Source organism: Lepidochelys kempii, chromosome 16 (assembly GCF_965140285.1).
Source record: "Lepidochelys kempii isolate rLepKem1 chromosome 16, rLepKem1.hap1, whole genome shotgun sequence".
Classification (NCBI taxonomy): Eukaryota; Metazoa; Chordata; order Testudines; family Cheloniidae; genus Lepidochelys; species Lepidochelys kempii.
In genome coordinates, this window is record NC_136395.1 from 25,438,509 (window position 1) to 25,457,696 (window position 19,188).

The 19,188-nt window shown below is 43.3% G+C and overlaps 1 protein-coding gene across 6 annotated transcripts in view; it reads right to left on the minus strand.

The window, feature by feature from the left end:
- The window catches only part of STRBP (spermatid perinuclear RNA binding protein), a 100,366-nt gene that overhangs the window by 29,625 nt on the left and 51,553 nt on the right, over positions 1–19,188 (minus strand). For 4 of the 6 annotated variants that reach the window (XM_073314532.2, XM_073314528.2, XM_073314529.2 and 1 more), the window contains exons 4-12: positions 16,502–16,667; positions 14,252–14,396; positions 8,483–8,577; positions 7,979–8,074; positions 7,311–7,422; positions 6,586–6,683; positions 6,000–6,111; positions 3,198–3,290; positions 2,239–2,438 (exon numbers count right to left, since the gene is read on the minus strand). In XM_073314532.2, coding sequence (XP_073170633.1) covers positions 2,239–2,438; positions 3,198–3,290; positions 6,000–6,111; positions 6,586–6,683; positions 7,311–7,422; positions 7,979–8,074; positions 8,483–8,577; positions 14,252–14,396; positions 16,502–16,667 — 1,117 coding nt within the window. Of the gene's footprint in view, positions 1–2,238; positions 2,439–3,197; positions 3,291–5,999; positions 6,112–6,585; positions 6,684–7,310; positions 7,423–7,978; positions 8,075–8,482; positions 8,578–14,251; positions 14,397–16,501; positions 16,685–19,188 lie in introns of all 6 variants that reach the window. The other 2 variants (XM_073314533.2, XM_073314531.2) reach the window with 2 other exon arrangements.

The window sequence follows — 19,188 nt, forward strand, 5'->3', positions numbered from 1 at the left end:
GTGCCCTGGGCACTGACTTACGGCTGGGCCCTGCTTTTGTGACAGGGAACGACGCTGCCCCCCACCTCCAGTGAGTACCCCCTGCCACAAGTACGCCCTCCAGCACCCCCAACTGTATTTCCCTCCCCCTGCAGTGTTCAGGTTTTTGGGAACCTGAAATATGGTAACCCTAAGCAAATGGTAACGTGCAGCCTAAAGATAAAAATCTTGGCTCGAACACAGCACGGCTGGAATCTAGGACTGAAAAGGATTCCCATCTGCAGCTGGTCCAAGAACATCAGCTGACAAACATAACCAAAGATGCACCTCCCTCTCAGTGCTGTAGGGGTGGCCTGATCTGAGGTGTGCCTGGCAGTGAATCAGTAAAGGAGACCCAGGCTAATGGAGATGTAAGGGAGTAATTGGCTATTTTATCTGGACAGGAACATGAAGTACTTCAAACCTCCTGGGCTGTCCCCAGGCTGCTTTCAAATCAGCCACTTTGTAGGAGAGAAGCACAGAACCTGATTTTGTCACAGCCAAACACTTTCCCCAAGGGGTCTCCAGAAGAGAGGGGGCACTCTCCCCCATCACGCACACTGATGCGGCAGGTCAGGCAGTTCTGTGACTGACTCCCTGGTCTGCCTATGCAGATGTGTTCAGTGGGCACAAAAATGTAGGTGTGAACGGACTCTGAGGCCAAGCTGAGGCCCCCTCTGAAAGTTTGGTCTCAAAAGCAAAGCTTGCAGACATGCCTACGGATGCCAAACACTGAACATGGAACTGGAAACAGCATAAATAAATATTCCCCTCCAATCAAAGGGCCCAGGCAGCTCCAGCCCCCTTTTCCCTGCCCCAAAGGTTGGTCGGGGCAAGTACCGCAGTCACAGACAGCTCCATTCCTCCCCGCCCCGTTCGGGGGTGCAACACCATCACTTGCCTGTCAAAGACAGCTACAGATTTAGAGCTTTAAGTATATAAACAGTGAACCCTAAAAATGGAAACATCCTAATTTAGCCCTACAATCTCTTGGTGTGTGAGCAAGCAGGGCGTGGGCTGCCAGGGAGCAGCAATGCTGGGCTCTGCAGGGCCGGCCTGCCAGCTGGTCCTCAGCTTGAAAGAGGGTGGTTCCAAAGCATAACTCACAGGGTGGGTGGGTAAATTTGGGGAAAATAGGGCTATGGGATGCTCCAGCCAGGAACCACAGAGGGGCCCTGCGGGAGGAGGGCAGAGATAAGATCCTGATTTTCAAGGCAGAATTCTTAATGGTATTAAGAAAAGAGAATAATTATTGGGGCAAAATGTAGGTGTAAGGACGATGGGATGGGAGGACACATACAAAGCCACATCTCCTGCAGAATGATACATTCTGTCAAATACTTTTGGGCGCTTTGAGCATGAAAGCAAAGGGACAATGGGATTTTCAAACTCCTAAATCAAAGGAAAACTGAAAGTTGCCAGATGAACCTTCTGAAAAGGAAGTTCACTCAAAATACATGAAAGGAAGCACAGATAATGACAGATGGGTTTGTTCTTGTAATTGCAGCTCTGCGCACTCAGATTCTCATTTTGTTTTTGCAGTTTGCAGACAACTTTTCCTCCCTCCTCAGCAATGCACACAGGGAATGTCTGGTACAGCAGACCCTAATCTATCTACGAATTTATATGGGGATGACTATGGTGGCCTTTTTTATTTACTAGACACCAACTCAAGTCTCACTGTTTTACCAACTCCAGCTTTCTCCCACGGAGCCTCTGGAAAGGGGAACAATGGGGTATGGCTCAGGCTGCCTCATACTGATAGACTATTGTGATTCACCACCCTCTATTTACTGTAGCACCTAAGATGTGCTAGGTGATTTCCGAACACTCAAGATGAGAAGGTCCCTGCTCCAAGGAGCTCACAACCCAAAGATAGGGACAGGCAGAGGTGAGGGGAATGGGAACAATGGAAGGATGAGCCATCATACTAGTAACTAGCAAGGGCAACCAAAAAAACCAAAACACAGAACCCACTCATACTCACTCACCGACCTCTAGAGGCTTGGACAGCTCAGTTCACTTTTCCCCTCTTACCTGTTCACCATGGGATCTGGACGTGCCAGAGCACTTTGAAAAGTCTCAAGATAGCAGGTTTGATCCACACTGCCTCTCCTTAGAGGGTTTCCCCATTGATAGTTCTGATCATATTCGTTCTGTGTTTTCCAGGATCTGGGGCTGGAATTATCAACTTAATTCATATTCAAGTCTCTGCCTTACCTTCACTGCCACATGGAGCTTAGCTGTTTTCTTAGAAGGTCCTGATGCTTCATAGGTCGTACCATCAACATCTACAGACATTGTGAAGACTGGGGCATGGACTGGACCCGACTGCGACAGAAGCTTATACTGAAGCCCTGGCCTGATTTGGTTCAGTCTCATCAGAGCGTTCATGAGATCGATTGCTTTACTGTCTAGGACTATTATGGGAGAGGGTGGGAAGGAAAAAAAAGATTAACAAAAGAAATGGAGAAGGGAAACATTTTGCATTTCTAAAGCACCATCCACCTGAGCAGTTAAGTGCGCTATATAAACATGAATGAATGAAGCCTCCAGCCATTCACTCCCCCAGTGGATCATGACCATTACTACTCAATCCCTTTAGACCATTCCCCTGCATGTTCTTCCTGGCTGCCACAACTTGATATGGAATTTCATAGGTCATACGATACTGTGAGTGCTACCTGCAGCCGGATTCCACATGAAACTAGGCACCAGGAGTGATTTGTTCACAATAATCCAGAAAAAACTCCTGGTTCGTATATACAATACAGGTGATCTGTCAATGGAATCAGCACCTATCTCCTGTCCCAAATGTGGGATGTGAACAATCAGTTCTACATATTTGAGGTCTTGGTCTGAGGCTGTTTGAGAGACAGCTGCCAGACATTACAAATAAAATACCCGAATTCTTTGGACAACCTAAGTTTTAATATCACCTGCTGGAGTAACCTCATCAGTGACGTGAGTCAGTCAGTCAGTCAAATGTGTGCAAAGAAATTGAAACCCAATTTGAAGCAGAGGAGTTTGAAGTTCTGAGCACAGTGGGATTGAGAACACACACTTCATTCCACAATTTCACATGCCGTTCCACACAAACACCAAGAAGTTTTTGTCTCAGCTCCTACTATAACCAACAATGGCTCCTTGAAGTCAGAACAGATAAAAGCTGCACTTACTTTTCCTCAAGTTGCGCTTCATCTTTTTATTTGGATCTTTATCATCCCCTAATCCATCTTCAAATGGCCTTTTCAGAGCAGAGGAGCCAGCACCTAAAAGACAGTTCTTCTTGTAATATGGATTTAATAGATAGCGGAAAACAAGGCAACAATCCCATAGCACCTGTCTGATTAGTCCCATTACTTTCTGCTTTGACGTTAACCTTATAATAAATACAGACCCTGACAGGTGATTGTTAAAGAATTTATATTTCTACATAGAAGAAAGCGTTAGCTTATAACTGGCGGCAGAAGGTCATGTGGGGAGTCTTTAAGTTTCCACTGTTGCCTGCAGAGGTCCACAGTACTGAACTTGGCAACATTAGCCAATCAAATCACATTCAAACCTCCACTTCCTTACCAGCTCAAATATCAATAGTAAGGCCTATAGATAGTGTTACATTTATTCTAATCATCATCGCAAATATCTGGAAATCTCTGCAAGAGATTTCTTAAGTCCAACAGTTGAAGTTTTATTTTAAAAGTCAACATTCTTTAGGGGAGCTGAAGTCAGAGATCCAGGAAAAGCAAAATCCAACACTGACTTTGTATTTCAGCAAACTTCAAAAGTTTCTGTAATTGGAGGCAGCTTTGGTTCAGTAAATAAATCTTAACGCTCAGTGCCAGAGAAATCACTGTCTCTTTAGTATTGTATTTCATTTACATTATTTTATATCTCAAATGTGCCTGCCCACCAGACTGTAGGGCTGCTAACATTTTAGATATCAACAGTAGCGGGACCAAAAAACAAACAAACAAAACAAACCTGTCTTCCTCATTCAATCTCATTGTGTTTTTAAAGATAAGCTACCTCCAGCTGAAATACACAACAGATCTATCAGAATACAGTATGTCAATACTTCTCCTGAGCTCAGCATCCATCAGATGGGGAAAAAAAGCATCTCTACCTCCATCATTTGCCATAATAGAAATAAAGTCCCTGTAATAGTGTCACTGGATCAATGTTCTCATTTTAAAAATAAATGGCTAGAACTGGCCTCACCATTATCAAGTGACACGAAACTATTATTTCTGTGACAATGCTCCAACTCCAAAGACATGAGCTCTCAATTATAAAATGGCCTGGATTGAGCAAATGGTCTAACAGAATGCATTAATCAGATCCAACTAAAGGAACTATGCTAACATAACCAGTGAAACTGAAATGCCAAAGAGAGTGGAAAAGAGGAATAATTTTTAAAAATGCTTTAGAATTAATCTTTCATGTGGACTTTAGCAACTTTATGACAGGGAGCAAGTCCTTTGGCTTGTTCCACTCACCTTGATCCGAACTGCCTGTTCTAAAGTCTCTGATATCTAAACCTCTACAGCAGTGTTCTTCAGTTAGCAGCATATTGGCCACATCTGGCCCACAAGTCGTTCTGGTTATCCTGCTCATCGTCAGCTGTTCCATCCTGCTCCCTGCTAGGGGCTCCACTCTAAGGGCAGTCCCACTACCTGGCTCCTGGGCTCCAGCCCCTGGGCTCCCCTGCCAGGAGATCCCTTTCCCTCTCCGGCTACACAGCATCCTCCACACCAGCAGGTGCCAGCCCAGGGGAGAGGCAGGTCAGCATGGGGACACTGCAGCTAGGATCAGGTAGGGAGAACTGGAGCCAGGTAGTAGGCCATCCCTACAGCAGGGATCTGGGAGCAAGAGGCAGGGATGGGACAGGCTCGGGGGCGGGGTCACTCCTTGCTCCCCAGGTTTCTCCCAGCTCCCCCGCAGCCCCCCCTTTTTCCCAGCTCCCTGCACTCAAGTAGCATTAAGGAGGCTCCTGTCTTCGGCAGCTACTCCCTTCTCCCTACCCTGGGGGAAACACTACTCATTCAGAGACTCAGGATTTTTGGTGAGCTGAAATTTGGATGAACAGATTTTACTTGTAAAATGGCATGATTGTAAAGGGAAAATGAACTGCCCCTAATTGGACTAGCACCCTGTGTGCCATTCAAAAAAATCAGCCAACATGCCATCTTCAGCGCATGCACCACAGGCTGCTAACCCCTTCCAGCCAGGCAAAGAATTGGCATGCTTTCACTAGAGAGCAAACACTGGAAGAGCCCTCCGAGGTTTGAGCAATGCCTGATTTGGCCTCCCAGAAAACCGAATTGAACATCACTGCACCATTTTAATTCTGGTTAGAAAATATCCTTAACATTCATTTCAGGGTCTAAGAGTGGGTGAGACAGATGGAGCTACGAGGATTGCCTGATGTATTGTTTGGATATTTGGACCACCACTGGTTCAGACTATGGAAATCTACTTTTTTTTTAAAAAATAATATAGTTCAAGATAAAAACTGTAACAATACTGTGCTTAGAGATAGTTTTTTAGGACAATTTTATTTTACTTTACCATTTTCTCTAAGGAATTCTTTGCAGTGAATCTGAGCAAGGACACTGACCTAATATTGCTCATTTTGGCTTGTCTAAAGGTTCTTGCTCCCCTAGCATAAGAGACATGCATTATTTTCACTCCCCAGGCCGCAAGGAGGACATACATCAGAAGAAAACCACATGCTACACTGCAGCGGTTATATTTTCCATGTTCTTTTGTAAGTTCTATTATTTAGTGACTAGAGACCACGGATAGATTTTCCTCTAATATTATAACCATTTTTTTTTTTAAAAAGAAAAGTTCTTTGACACACACAGCACATAACCCAGAATTTCACCAAGCTATGTTCCAAAGACTCAGTTTAGCACCCAGGTTACATCCGGTTTGTGTTTTTAACAACATTTCCCCAAGAGACAGTCTGGACTCACCTTCTTTGTCAGTAACTGACCAGGAATATTTCTGAAAGGATTTATTTGATGGGAGAGGGTCCATTTCAAGCACCTTATAGATCTGACCAAAGGCTGATAGCCTGAGCGCGTGCTAGGGAAAAGCAGAAACGAGACACATCACTGCAATGCTCTGCCCAGGTGTCTGAACTTCTGATTAAAACTCTAGACGCAGGATCAACATCTCTCCTATGAGGAAGGACTCAAATCTCTATGGAAAGGGTTAATTAGAGATAATAGAAACAGCCACTTCTAGGATACACTGTATGAAATTCACCCCCGTTCAGAGCACCAGCACAGGACCTATGCACCACAGGTACTTAAAGTGGGACCTACACGAAGCACAGGCTTTCAGCTGGCCTTCTCAAGGAGAAGATTTCATTCATAACAGAACTCCTATATTCTCAAAACCTTTATTTAATCCCTCCCGTGCAGGGCATGAGAACAGCTGCCATGATTCTACTGCAAGAAAGAAGCCATCCTGAGCAAAGGGGTAAACTGAATGCTGTAAATCAGACGTTCTTCAGCAGAAATGACACTTAGATTCCTGGAAGCAGAGGTTTTCTACCTGAGCACTGTGTGTAATGGCTTCTTTTTGCTGCACGGTCATATAGGACAAAGCATCTGTTGGCTCCCGCTCACAGGGATCATGCAGGCCAGGGCCACCTACAAGGGGGAAAACAGACAGTTCAGAACATGTCAGAAACACCAACCAAATGACTGCTGGAGTCAAATGGAAGTCACAAGAGCTAAATTCTACTCTCCGATGAGTGTGCAGAGCCCCCCTCTACCTCAACGGGGACTGAAACAGCCTTAGAAACAAGCAAATCCTAAGGTTTTACCCCCTAAATGAGAAGGGCCGTTTAAATTGTTGTTGTCAACACTGCACACACAAGACAGAGGCACCAACGGCTAAGAATTTGGCAGTGGCGTTTTAAAACCTGGGAGAACTACTGATTTCAAAACACTCCTATACACTAGCTGAGCGTCTGGCCCATCGTCTTCTCTCTAACTCCCCAATAGTCACTCTAATGTCAACACTCCACCCCCAGCAGGCATTGTAACATCATTAGTGCCACAGCGTAGGAACGCCACAACTATTAAGAGGGACAATATATTTTTACGTTAATCATGGAGCTTCTCAATGTCTTGCAAACAATCCACATGCTAAGCCTCCTGCTTGCTGCTCCTGAGAATAGGCATTTTAGAACATGCAAGAATTGAAAACATGTACATTTCAAAACAGAGGCACGATCCATCTTTGGTGTGTCTGAATTTATTGTGGGCCCTTACCAGGAAGCAGAATTCCAGACGCCAAACACTCCATCACTCGTCTTAAGGCCTCCCCAGCGCCCAAGGGTCTATTACAAGTACCTATAGATTTTTCACATATAAGCTCTAGTGGCTAAAAGACATTAAATTAGAATTAGTACAGGTGCTGGAGCGTGGCGGCAGTTAAACACAAGATGTCATTTCAAATGGGGATGAGGCGCTGCTCCTAGTGACCCCAGGGCGTTTGTTCACCTGGGGATTTCTGCAGTGTGCAGCTTTTCCCAGCAGGAGGGTCCCACCAACTCCACTGCGTCAGCTTACACTGAGCTCATGTTTCCAAGGTTACACCTGCGCCAGCCATGGCAGCGAGAGGCTTTTAAAAGTGTCAGATTTCTATGGCAAGGGGTGGATTCCGCAGCACACACGAGGCCCTGCTGACCCCGTCCATCACCATGGTTTCCAGGCACCATACAGAGTTACTGAAATGGACACACGCTGCCCTCTCCCTCCTCAGCTCCACAGGCAATTTTTTAAACCAAAGATTGTTTTAATGGGTGTGACGAGGGAAAGGGAAGCAGGGAACTGAGATCCACATGCCCACTCTATAGCCCTCATAAGACGCCCTGGCCATTTACTGAAGGTCTGACTTTTCAAACCTAGTTGCTATCTGACTCTTGTTCCACACTTACCCATCCCTTTAGCGGTGCCCACGTGGGGACTCTGTTGCACAAATCACGGAGAATACGTAGAACAATTACACATGATTTTAGTCCATTTGCCCTGGCCTAAAACAAACAAAATGGTTCCAATACACCTGCTGAAATCCAGCCTTCAATTTTGCTTTTTAAAATGTACAGAGTCCTGGCATAGGTTCTTTAACATGATTACTAATTAGCACTTAATCGGTTTCATGCAAAACAAATGAAGTTACATAAAAGCAAAATACTGCGTTTTATAGGAAGGCAGGCTTAACAGTAAAAAAGAAGCATAATGTTAAAATTGCTTTTGTAGCCTCATGACAACTCTAGACCAGTTGGCTAGCTACCTAGTGTCGCCGCTTTTACAGAACAGCGCTCAGAATTCTAAATTCTAGAGGGGCTAGACAGAAATTAAAAAAGGCATTAAACTTAGAAGTGTCTCAAATTAACCCTCATAAGGCTACAACAACAACAAGATAAGAACAAATAGCCAACCTGAAACCATTTGGCGTGCCGCAGAGAGGCCAAGGCCTCCAGGCATTTCTGCCTGTCCAATAAGTCCGGAGGATCTTTCATCGCAACATTGTCTACTGGTAAAATGGGATAAAAAGAGACAGATACAATTTGACCAAGGGGTTTCTGTCACAGTACATAACGAGCGGCAGCATCTCAATGAGCTAATAAGACTCCCAGAAAAAAATTAATTTTTTTTAAGTGCACGGTGTTATTTAATTCAAACAAGCCATTAAAAAGGTAGTAACTGTGCACATGTGCAACAGAAGCAAAAGGCATTCACTTCTTATACAGAATCGATGGCCACTCTACAGACAATCTGGGATCTTATTAAAAATGTAGAACACATTTCAGGGCAGAAAATAGCTATGTAGCACTTTTCCTTCTTTCGTTCCTCCCTCCCGTTTGTGGTTTTATTCCAGGTGCATAAAATCAGCACAGAATTACTAACTGACAGCAACCTTCTCAACAAGGGGAAGATTTTCTTGAAGGAGAAAGTTTGCCTCAGAGGCAGGAAGCATTAAGGAATGATTTTGAGGTGCCTTCTGAAAATTTGAAGATACTTCCAGTTTATCTTTATCAAAGCCACAGCAATTAACAGTGGAGAAGTGTATTTCTCTTCAATATTAACCCAATATAAATGAATTGGAGAAAAAAAGAACTTGTGTTAATGTGCACTTTACATTTTGATACACAAGTTCTTGCACTCCAACTGTAGTGTTGTGTGTAACCAGGTAACAAATGAAAGCAGCAAAGAAGTTGTAAAACTTCTAGATCCTGTTAACAATTTCAAGATTTTTTCTTTCATAAAAATCTTCTCTTCCCAACAGCAACAGAAGTTGTCTAACTAAAGTAGGAGTTGACACACAAAAGACTGAAATCTTCTGTTAAGTTTTACACTCCCCCCACCTTTTTAAATCCAACATGCTACCAAGTGCTTCTAGCAATCACATCTAGTTCTATAAGAAATTATTTTTCTCGTTTTTTAAAGGAACAAATTATTAAAACCCTGATTCTGTAAACTCATAAACCCCATGCCTAACTTCATTCATGTGATTATACTACCTCATGAGTAGAATTACACACATCTAAGTATCTCTGCAGGATCAAGGGCTAACTTCCTTAGTCAATAGCATTTAGCTGACATATGAGCACATACTGGGAACTAAACCAACCCACAGTTCAAAATGACCCTTGAATAAATACATGCTGTTCTTAGGAATCTATTCTATTGCTTCTCTTGAAATTGGCAGTAATGTAGAAAAATACTGTTTTTCATAATTCATAACAGCTAATTCATGTGCATTTGTACAGAGATAGCCGTTTGGGGCTGACTGAAATACAGAACCCAAACCAGCTTGTAGATGCATGCCAGGTCAGTATCTCGCAAAACATTAAATTTTACTTAGGAGAAGCAGGGGAAAAATTTATACCACTGTATACACTGCATACCCACCCACACCCCTACAGCTAATATTCCAGCTGCCATTTGTTTTTACAGGTTACGCTGCATGGTATTACTATTTTAATATTAAAACGGCCTCATTTCCTATGCAGTTGGCTAGGGAGACTGCTCTAGCAAAGCTGTAGCCATTACATCATGATGGATAAAAGGTAATGAAAAACAAGAGTGTAAAGCTCAACAGAAACAGAGACATCTTGTTTGATAGCTTGTGGGTTTAGTTTGTATCTGTTGGCTCTGCTCCCAGCGAAGGACTGAAGTGCGATATGCTTATTTTCTGACCCTGATGAACTTCGCAGCAGATATTTGCATTGTTTCTTGTTACCCTCATCAACATAATCGCATTGCTAAAATTCATCTCCACTCCTGTCCTCCCAATCAGAGCTGCAAAGTCTTCTACGGGATTAGCAGGTATTTGTTTACAAGCACAAAAGGTCACTTTGCATCATGACTTTGGAATTTAAGACTTTTACTTTCAAATTTCCTCTGCATCTTCGTTTACAAGAAGAAAATTGTATTTTATGGATATGAAAGTGCAACATTTGTTACAAATCTTTAAATGTTTCTGTAACAAAACCCCTTACTGTGGACAATATAAACATCTGCTTAAAGCTTAAAACAGCTACTGTCAATGAGTGATTAGAATCTTCTTTAAAAATTAGAAATGGCAAAGGTTGACTGACTGCAAAATGTGTTCAATTTTAGTAATTACGGTGAATTTGCAAGTCCATTAAGTCCTATTTCTAACTAAGATTGTACAACATTTTGCTAGAGTATGTTACAACTGTTGATGAAGCAAACTAAATTTTACCACTAACTTATAAACCAGAACATGGTGTATTGTCTATTACTGTACAGGTGACTAAACAGGCTTCAGTGTAACTCAGCATAAATACAACCAACAGCCTACTTTTGCAGTGGCATGCTGACGCTCATTAGAGATTATTTAAAGAGGCCAGAGTCACGGATGCCTTTGAAAATAGTGCATTCATTACATTAACCCTTGAGTTTCCAGGGCAGCTTTTGCAGAAGTTGCAGGCAGTCAACATTTGGTGCAAGATTCTGTTAAACAGAAAGATGGAGAGAACAGGCAGTGAAGAGGGGTGAGCAACTTGCAGCAGACTCCCTTTTGACATCCTCATTAGAATGGCATGTTTCTTCATGCTCTGCTAGTCAGGAAAGTGAGACTCAATCAAAGTTTTCAACATGTATGAGGAGCTTTCTTCTTTTCCTTTTTTAGTTCTAAAAAATGACACTCAGCACTGAGGAGTTTGTTAAAAAAAACAAACAAAACAGCCATTAATTCAGAGCCTGCAACACATACAGAACGAGTCCTTCGATAATCTCCCCTGCCAACATTGTTAGTGTATAGCTACCATGGCTACTTTCTGGAGAGGAGGCAAATCTGTGGCTTGCGCTGCAGGTCCTTCAAGGGCACTTGTGGACTCTCTGCCCACTGAGGTCCTGGGTGTCAGACTGATTATGAAGCAGTTGCTCAGTTACTGAACTCAGTTGTTTTCAGCACCATCTTATTTGGGTGGCTGAAGTTACTTCTTATTTTGAACGTACATGTTCAGTAACTGCAACTATTTGCAGAGTGGCACTGAGAAAGCCTAATTCACAGAGATCCTGTTCTTTGGTGGACACGAGTGATATTAAAAACTTGCCGAGGCCATAAATTTCATTCTGACGCAGAATGCACCAGATTCAAACGTTTGACCTCTCCATTAACAAGGAGAAAACAGAGCTTGTACAATGGCTCCAAGGGGATCGCTTGGAAGGAATACTGAAATGCACACGCACTGGTCTAGTATTTGCTTTTACTACCGAGCAGCAAAAACAAATATAACACCCACCAGATTTTAAGCATTAACACTTCTCCAAAAAAAAGAGGGGGGGAGACTAAAGAGAAACCCAGGAATGTTTGTTCTCTGCATTCTGACATCAGGGCATGAAGGTACACACGACATTCCTACAGAACAAATGGAAGCACTGATAAAGAATTCCATTGCACCTAATCTTGCTTATTTGGTTAGAGGATAGATTAGTGACTATAATCAAACCATACTGCTGGAAATCTTGGTCAGTTTCGCCCAGCCTCTTAGCATACTAGTAGTCTGCTGCCAACTAAGGAACAAAGAGAAAAGCAGCAGCCGGAATAGAATGGCTCATCTTACTAGCAAGATGAAAAGCAAATTATGAAGAACTTGAAAAGCTTTTCTATCAGAAAAAAGTAAATAAGAAAAGCGAGGAATAGTTTTTAAAATGGCATATGAAATACACCTGTATTTAGCTGGCTTTGTCCAGGAGCATCAAAAGAAGGGTTGCAATATTTTCCCTTTATATTAAATTTTTTTTCCTGAATAGCTTTTCTAAATATTTCTCCTTGATATTAGATTTGAAACTTTATTCACTTAGTAAATCCAAAATGGCTCAAAGTGACTAGAAGTGGTTGTAGATAGCTGAAAAATTTTCACTTTTCCCCCTCTAGCTGGTTACTTAATACAATAAGAAAAAATGATTAACTTATGAAGGGGAATATTACAAGTTTTCTTTGTTCAGATAAACTAGAGAGTGAACGTCACAGAAACTGAAGCCAACTACAAAAGAATCTGGGACTTCAGAACCAGGTGTGTTAACCACTCTATCATCATCAGTTTTATGGTAAGGGTGGATCTAACAACAGCTCTATCACAAATTTGCAGAGACTATCCTTATACTTAAAAGTTGAACTGCAAGGTTTTTGAACAAAATTTTGAAAAATATTTTAAGATCCTAAATCAGTAACAAAACGACAAATATAGTAAAACAAGAAAGCATGAAAATTCATGTCCTCATTCATCTGAGCAGACAAGTCCCAAATTAATGAAGTCCAGGTTTCTATTCCAGCAGATGAAGGCACCATCCTTTCCTGTAAGGGATCACACAGGAAGAAACATTTGTGCAAAAGTGCATGCACATAGTGATGTTAAAAATACCTTGCCATAAATTTTTGTGCTCGGTCTCACAAGCGTGTATCTGTTGCAATGGAAACAAACCTCAACTCAGCACTTGCCGGGAAGTTGAAGAAAAAGTGCAGCAGTCTGCAAATATCTGGCTTTTGTTTTAAAGAAAAACAATTGTGTTTCTGCACAAGAGCCCCATTAGTGATTTGGGAATTCTGGGACATTTTTATTAATGAATCTTTGCTATTCATTTCTACTGCAAGATTCTTGCACTTCCAACTGCTGTCTAAGTTCTGTATTTCACTTGAAAATCAATCCTTCCTGCCCTCTCCCCACAAAATGAAGAGAAACTGACCAACATTTCTCAGTGTATTGGTATTTCATGTGGGAAGGGAAATAAGCAAAGGGACTTGTGGCAAGTCTAGAAATGGGAAAAGAGCAATAGGGAGTTCCCTAGCCCACATGGGCCCAGCTGCCTCAGGTGTCATGACAGAGAGTGGCCAGTTGGTCAAAGGTCTGACATCATCCAGTGGAAAGTTCTAAGCACAGGTTTGGGAAGCGGAAGCAGAAATTATTGACAAGAAGATTACAATAAAATAAAACACGGCTACATTCGCTCTGTGTTACTCTTGGTTTCTTTCCAGTCTCGTAGATGTTAAGAGTCAACGCTTCTTAAGAGTTTCTTGTGGCCAAGTTGCAAGTCCCCAGCAGAGAGGGAAGAATGGATGGGGAGGAATTAGGATGCATAATTTTCCAAATATATTTTTACATTCAGGACAGTAGGTACAACATTAACTTCAGAAGTGAAGTGCAGTATTTTAGATTTAACTTCAACTGTATCCTAGTTAAGAAGTTCTTACCTTAAAGACAGAAATACACATACACAACAATAATTAGCAAAATCTGTGTGCCAGGAAGAGACACAGCTTTGTAGGAACTGCATTTTAAGAGAGCAGTTTTTATACAATAGGAATAATTTTATGAACCAGTCCAATTTGACTGATTTAATTTAAAAACAGGACTGTGCAGGCACTGCTTAATTATTAACTAATAACTAGTTCTGCTTTCTTTCAGATAAGATCTAATTGGTGTCTGAGTCAAGGCTATAATAATGCTGTCTGTGCACAGCAAATGGAATTTTACATACATTTATGTGAAAATTAAATGGTTGCTGACTGTTTAAAGAATAATCATTGTAACCTATCAAGGTGAGCCACGCTAATGATGACACACAGTATACAATAAAAATGAGACCTCACTCCCTAACGAACCCTATGCTACACGGTCAGAAAGCATTTAGGAGAAAACTCTGAGGGAAGCAGAAAAACGACTCTCTCTATATACCTCCGTCCTTCTTCTCCGTTTCCTCACGAATGAGAGGGGATGTAAGTATCACCTTCAGTGTTAGGGTGGGCTCCTTTGTGTGACGAATAATAATAGCTGCCTCGTTCACACACTGCTCCACCTGGTACTTCTCTTCTGTAAGTTTCTGAAAGGCATCAAGAAACACTTTCAAAAATCCCCACTCAACCATGGTAAAGGAAGCACCTCCTAAAGAAAGATTTGCCCCTTGCAGATGACCCCTGAACTTGCAATGCTGTAATACACAGGCTCTGCCAGGCACTGTCCCTCCACCCTCAGCTAAGAGTTGATGAAGTCGTAAATAATTTTTAAAAACGCAAACAGCTGTTCACCAGAAAAATGCTAAATGGTGGCCGCATAAATGCACTACAGTGTCCCACTCACTGTGCAGACAATGATCAGTCGTCTTTTGAAGCTGCCAAAGGGTGAATTACTTGCCAGCAATTGTAGCTCTTACAGTATCTAACTCTCAGCAGTGCTGCCTCTAAATGCAAACCCCCTGGCAGTCTACCACCATCCTGACAATTAGCAGCAGATGCAAACGAATAAATGGCTCCAATCCTACCAGCCAATCTGCCTGGACAAGACCTCGGCACCTACATGGAGCCGCACTGGCTTCAACGGGACTCTGTAGGAGATGGGGTCCATCCACATGGACCAGTTTAGAGAACTGGAACCACTGAGAGCATGTAAGAGTTACCCTTTCTAATCACCACGTCTTTACAAATGGGGAGATAAATCTAGGGCACTTACTTCCTCCAGAAAAAACACTGTTACAGGCAGGCAACATAACCTCTCCACTACCCCACATGTCCCCACCAGGTCCCAGCTCCAGAGATGGCTGTGTCTGCAGAGTAGGCCTCCATATAACCTGAACACTTGTGTGCAAACAAATGAACAATGGAAAGCATAGCTCCCAAGAATGGTAGAAACGTGTACGCTGTATGTGGAAACAAACATGAGACAAGAAAGCAAACCAGAAAGGAGGGAGAATGAGTTTCATCACCTACTTTAGAAAGAGCTACTTGCGACAGGTATTTGTTGGGGCACAGTCTCTAGGCAATAGCGCCCTGCCATGGGCTTCAGGCCGGACTAATTATTCAGGCCCAGGGATATGTCAAAGGAAGCTATAGCCCTGGGTTCCCTTAAAAAGAGGTGGTACTGGCTGCATCTGTTCACAGGATGCTTTTTTACACACCAAAACAAAAAGGTACAAATTAATACTAACTACACATCAAGGATTCATTGTGATCCGGGACCACTGACCGCTCAGAATGGCCTCTTGTTAAGGGTATGATTCAGGATTCCGTGACTTTACCGGACCTCCATGACTTCTTCGGTTTCAGCTGTCAGCAGCTGAAGCTGGGGCTAGAGCCAGAGCTGTGCACCCCTTCCCTGCAGCTGGAACTGAAGCCAGGGTTGTGCGTTCCCCACCCCCATGACTGTGGCCGGGACACTGCGTTCCTCCCTCTGCCACCCCTGTACCTGCAGCTGGAACGGGAGCTGTGCGTTCCCCCACCCCCCAACTGCCTCGGTAGCTGTGGCTGGGGTCAGAGTCAGGACCATGTGCCTGCCCCTGGCGGTGGTGGGGCTCCAGCTGTCATTCCTTCTCCACCAGCCCCTGCACCACCCAGTTATTTTTAGTCAAGTCACAGACAGATTACAGGCTCCCGTGAATTTCTGTTTATTGCCCACGACCCGTTGATGACTTTTACTAAAAATAACCATGACAAACTCTGAACCTTACCTATTGTCACTTAAGAATCACAGGGGAGTTTAGACTGAAACAGAGCTGAGGGACAAAGCTTCTGTAACGGGGAAGTTCAACACACTGGAAACACACAGGGCAGAGTGAGCCAGACTGACATGCTCAGGAGAAGGGAGATCTAAGATCCCATTTAGTTTCTGTGTTACGAGTGAGAGCAGGGAAGAGTACAGATGGGTGAATTCTCCAATAGGAAGGTTAGCGGGAGGGCGTAGCAGGACTGATGTCAAGAACAAGGACTAGGGAAGAACGCTTTGAGGATAGCCTTTCTATCCATCTGGTTAAGGTATCGCAGGCTCTAGCCGCTGTCCTAGATTCTAAGTACAGTCTTTGCTCTCTGCACCTTTACCGCTTGTATTTTTCTTGGTATCAAATTAATTTCAGCTTTTACCCAGTGCAGCTTTTAGCTGAATATGTCTTGCAATACTATCAATCAGAGCTGGAGGACTTACCCAAAATTAACTTACCTGAACTTGGATTGGGAGATTGTCTTTGACTGTATATAACAAGGTCTTTGTGGGTTTTTCTTTGCACATGAGAACCAGCTCCAAATCCATGTCATCCTTTATCAGCAAGCCCTTTGCAACCAAACCAATTCTCATCACACCACATAAGGTCCGACCACCTTGCTTCCTGGAAATGACACATGTCTGAAAAATTACAGTGATATTTTCATGCCTAACCCACCACCACCCCCTACTGTAGCCAGGGAACAGAGACTGATGGAAACAATTCCAGCATTTCTGCAATGCATCAGTGACAGGATCATGAAAAGCACTGACAGCTTTTCTGCAAGTAGCCAACAGGAAAATGATGGAAACTAATGTGAACATGAATGAAACGCTTCTGTAGTCACCAAATTGTGAATCAAAGGTTTGGATTAAGTTATGAAGCTCCAAGCAGTTCACTGCCTAACTGCAGGAGAAGGAGAGTGCACACGAGCCTGGTGTCAAGTTTTCAGAAGCCTAAGACCCATTTTCAAAAGTGACTTGGACTCTTACAAGCCTAAGCCCCATTGTCTTTCAATGAGACTTATGCTCCTGAGGGCCCCAGCACGCCCGACAGCGGGGGCCTATACCTCCTTTTACGTGTATTTTTTGAAGCTTGTAACTTCAAAATATTGTGCAAACCATTTTTGTGAATCCTGCAAACACTAGATACTTTAGGAAGGCTCCCCATTTCAAGCAATCTTCCCTGTAGGAGCCCTTCAAAATTTTCACCACCGAAAGCTAGAAGAATCAGAGGTTGGGGAATCAGACTTAAATGTTCTCCTGGTTTTCTCTGGAGACTCAAGAGCCACAGTAAGTGTCATAGGTTTCAAAGCAAGATAAACGACACTTCAGCTTTGAGTGCTGACAACAGACAAAAACGTAACAAGCAATTGAGCAGCCCAAGAGTGCACAAACCAGCAGGAATCCACGGGAAACAGAAGAGGAACACTCACACATCTACTGACATTCACAGGCAGGCACTCCTCAGAGATGCCTCTTGGATGCTGCAGCACTAGCTAGTGGCATATCACTGTGCTGCATACCCCATGGAAAGGGTTGTAAGCATTGGAGTGGTGAAAACAGCCCCAGTTACAGAGGCAGCTGTGCAGTTAGAACTGACAGGATCTGATCAGACATGCTCTGAGATCCACGATCAGATAATGCACCCTGAGCCTCTCTCACATGTTTACCTTCACCTACATGGGCACAACTGGATATACTTAAAAGGGGTGGACAAAGACTGTCTCCTATTACCTAAACAGAGCAGAGACACACAGAGAGGGAAGGGAGGAGGCTGAGAGGAAAGTGACACTCTCAAGGTCACACCAGATGGTCAGTGGCAGAGCTGGGGACAGAGCTCAGGTCTCCTGACTCCCACTGCAGTGTCCCAGTCATTAGCCCATGCCACCATTCACATTCAGCAGTGAATCTGGCAGAGAAGCATACCGTATATACTCGTTCATAAACTGAATATTTTTGATAAAAAAGTGACGCATCAAAGAACGGGAGTCGGCTTATGAATGGGTCTACACCAAAATTTGATGATTTTAAACTCTATGAAATCATTGAATTGAATATCTAATACATTGTTGTTTTGTTTACCTGGAGTGTCTGCAGGCAGGGAGCCCCTCAGCTCCCATTGGCCGCGGTTTGCCATTCCCAGCCAATGGAAGCTGCAGGAAGTGGCGCCACTTCCCGCAGCTTCCATTGGCTGGGAACGGCAAACCGCAGCCAATGGGAGCTGAGGGGCTCCATGCCTGTGAACATTCCAGGTAAACAAAACGTCCTGACCTGCCAGCAGCTTACCCTGATGGGCCGGGAGCCAAAATTTGCAAACCCCTAAAATATAGGATCGGCTTATGCAAGGGTCATACAGTTTTTACTATTTTTACCTATCCATCTAGGGGGATCGGCTTATAAACGAACGAGCTAATGAACGAGTACATACGGTAATTCTTTTTAAAATGGTTTGTGAATGGCCAACATACTATTTTGCAGAGCGTGATGGGGTTAGCTTTAATGGTTTCTTTTATTCTTGTCAACCTGAATGGGAATTTCTAAAATAATCCACCACATACTAAAAAAAAGTATTTCCACTGATGAGTTTCAAAGTTCACAGAAACATTTTTATGACTGCTAGACTTTGTTTGTTTTCACAAAGCCTAAACTGACCGGACAGCGTTCATTTAATACGAGATGACAGGGCAAACACCTGCCTTTGTCTCTGGAGTGGGAGGAACTGTTTGGTAATGTTTTGCCCAGCATGGTGAAGATGCAAACTTCACTGTAAATGTTTACAATGAATAATAATCAGGTTCCTTGTTTTCATGTAAACTTTTCCCGCTGCAATCTGCTAAATTTTGCCAAGACGTCCCAGAGGCAGCATTATGTCACAGTTTGTTAAACCCCGACTAAAGGGTGGGTTTCAGAGCTACCCCTGGATTCTTGTGCCCAGACTAGTGGAAAAGAGACCTGCTACAGCTGTGATTTCTTTCTGTAAAGGAAAGGCATTCAGGCAAGCCCAATGGTCCTGACATTCCCACATTTCCCCCCACACAGTGCTAGTGTTGGCAGCCAGCTAGTCACCATGTCAGTTTCACTGGGGGCAGGCGGTATGAAGGAGAAATGACACCAGTCATAGCTAGAAGGGGAGATTCACGCAG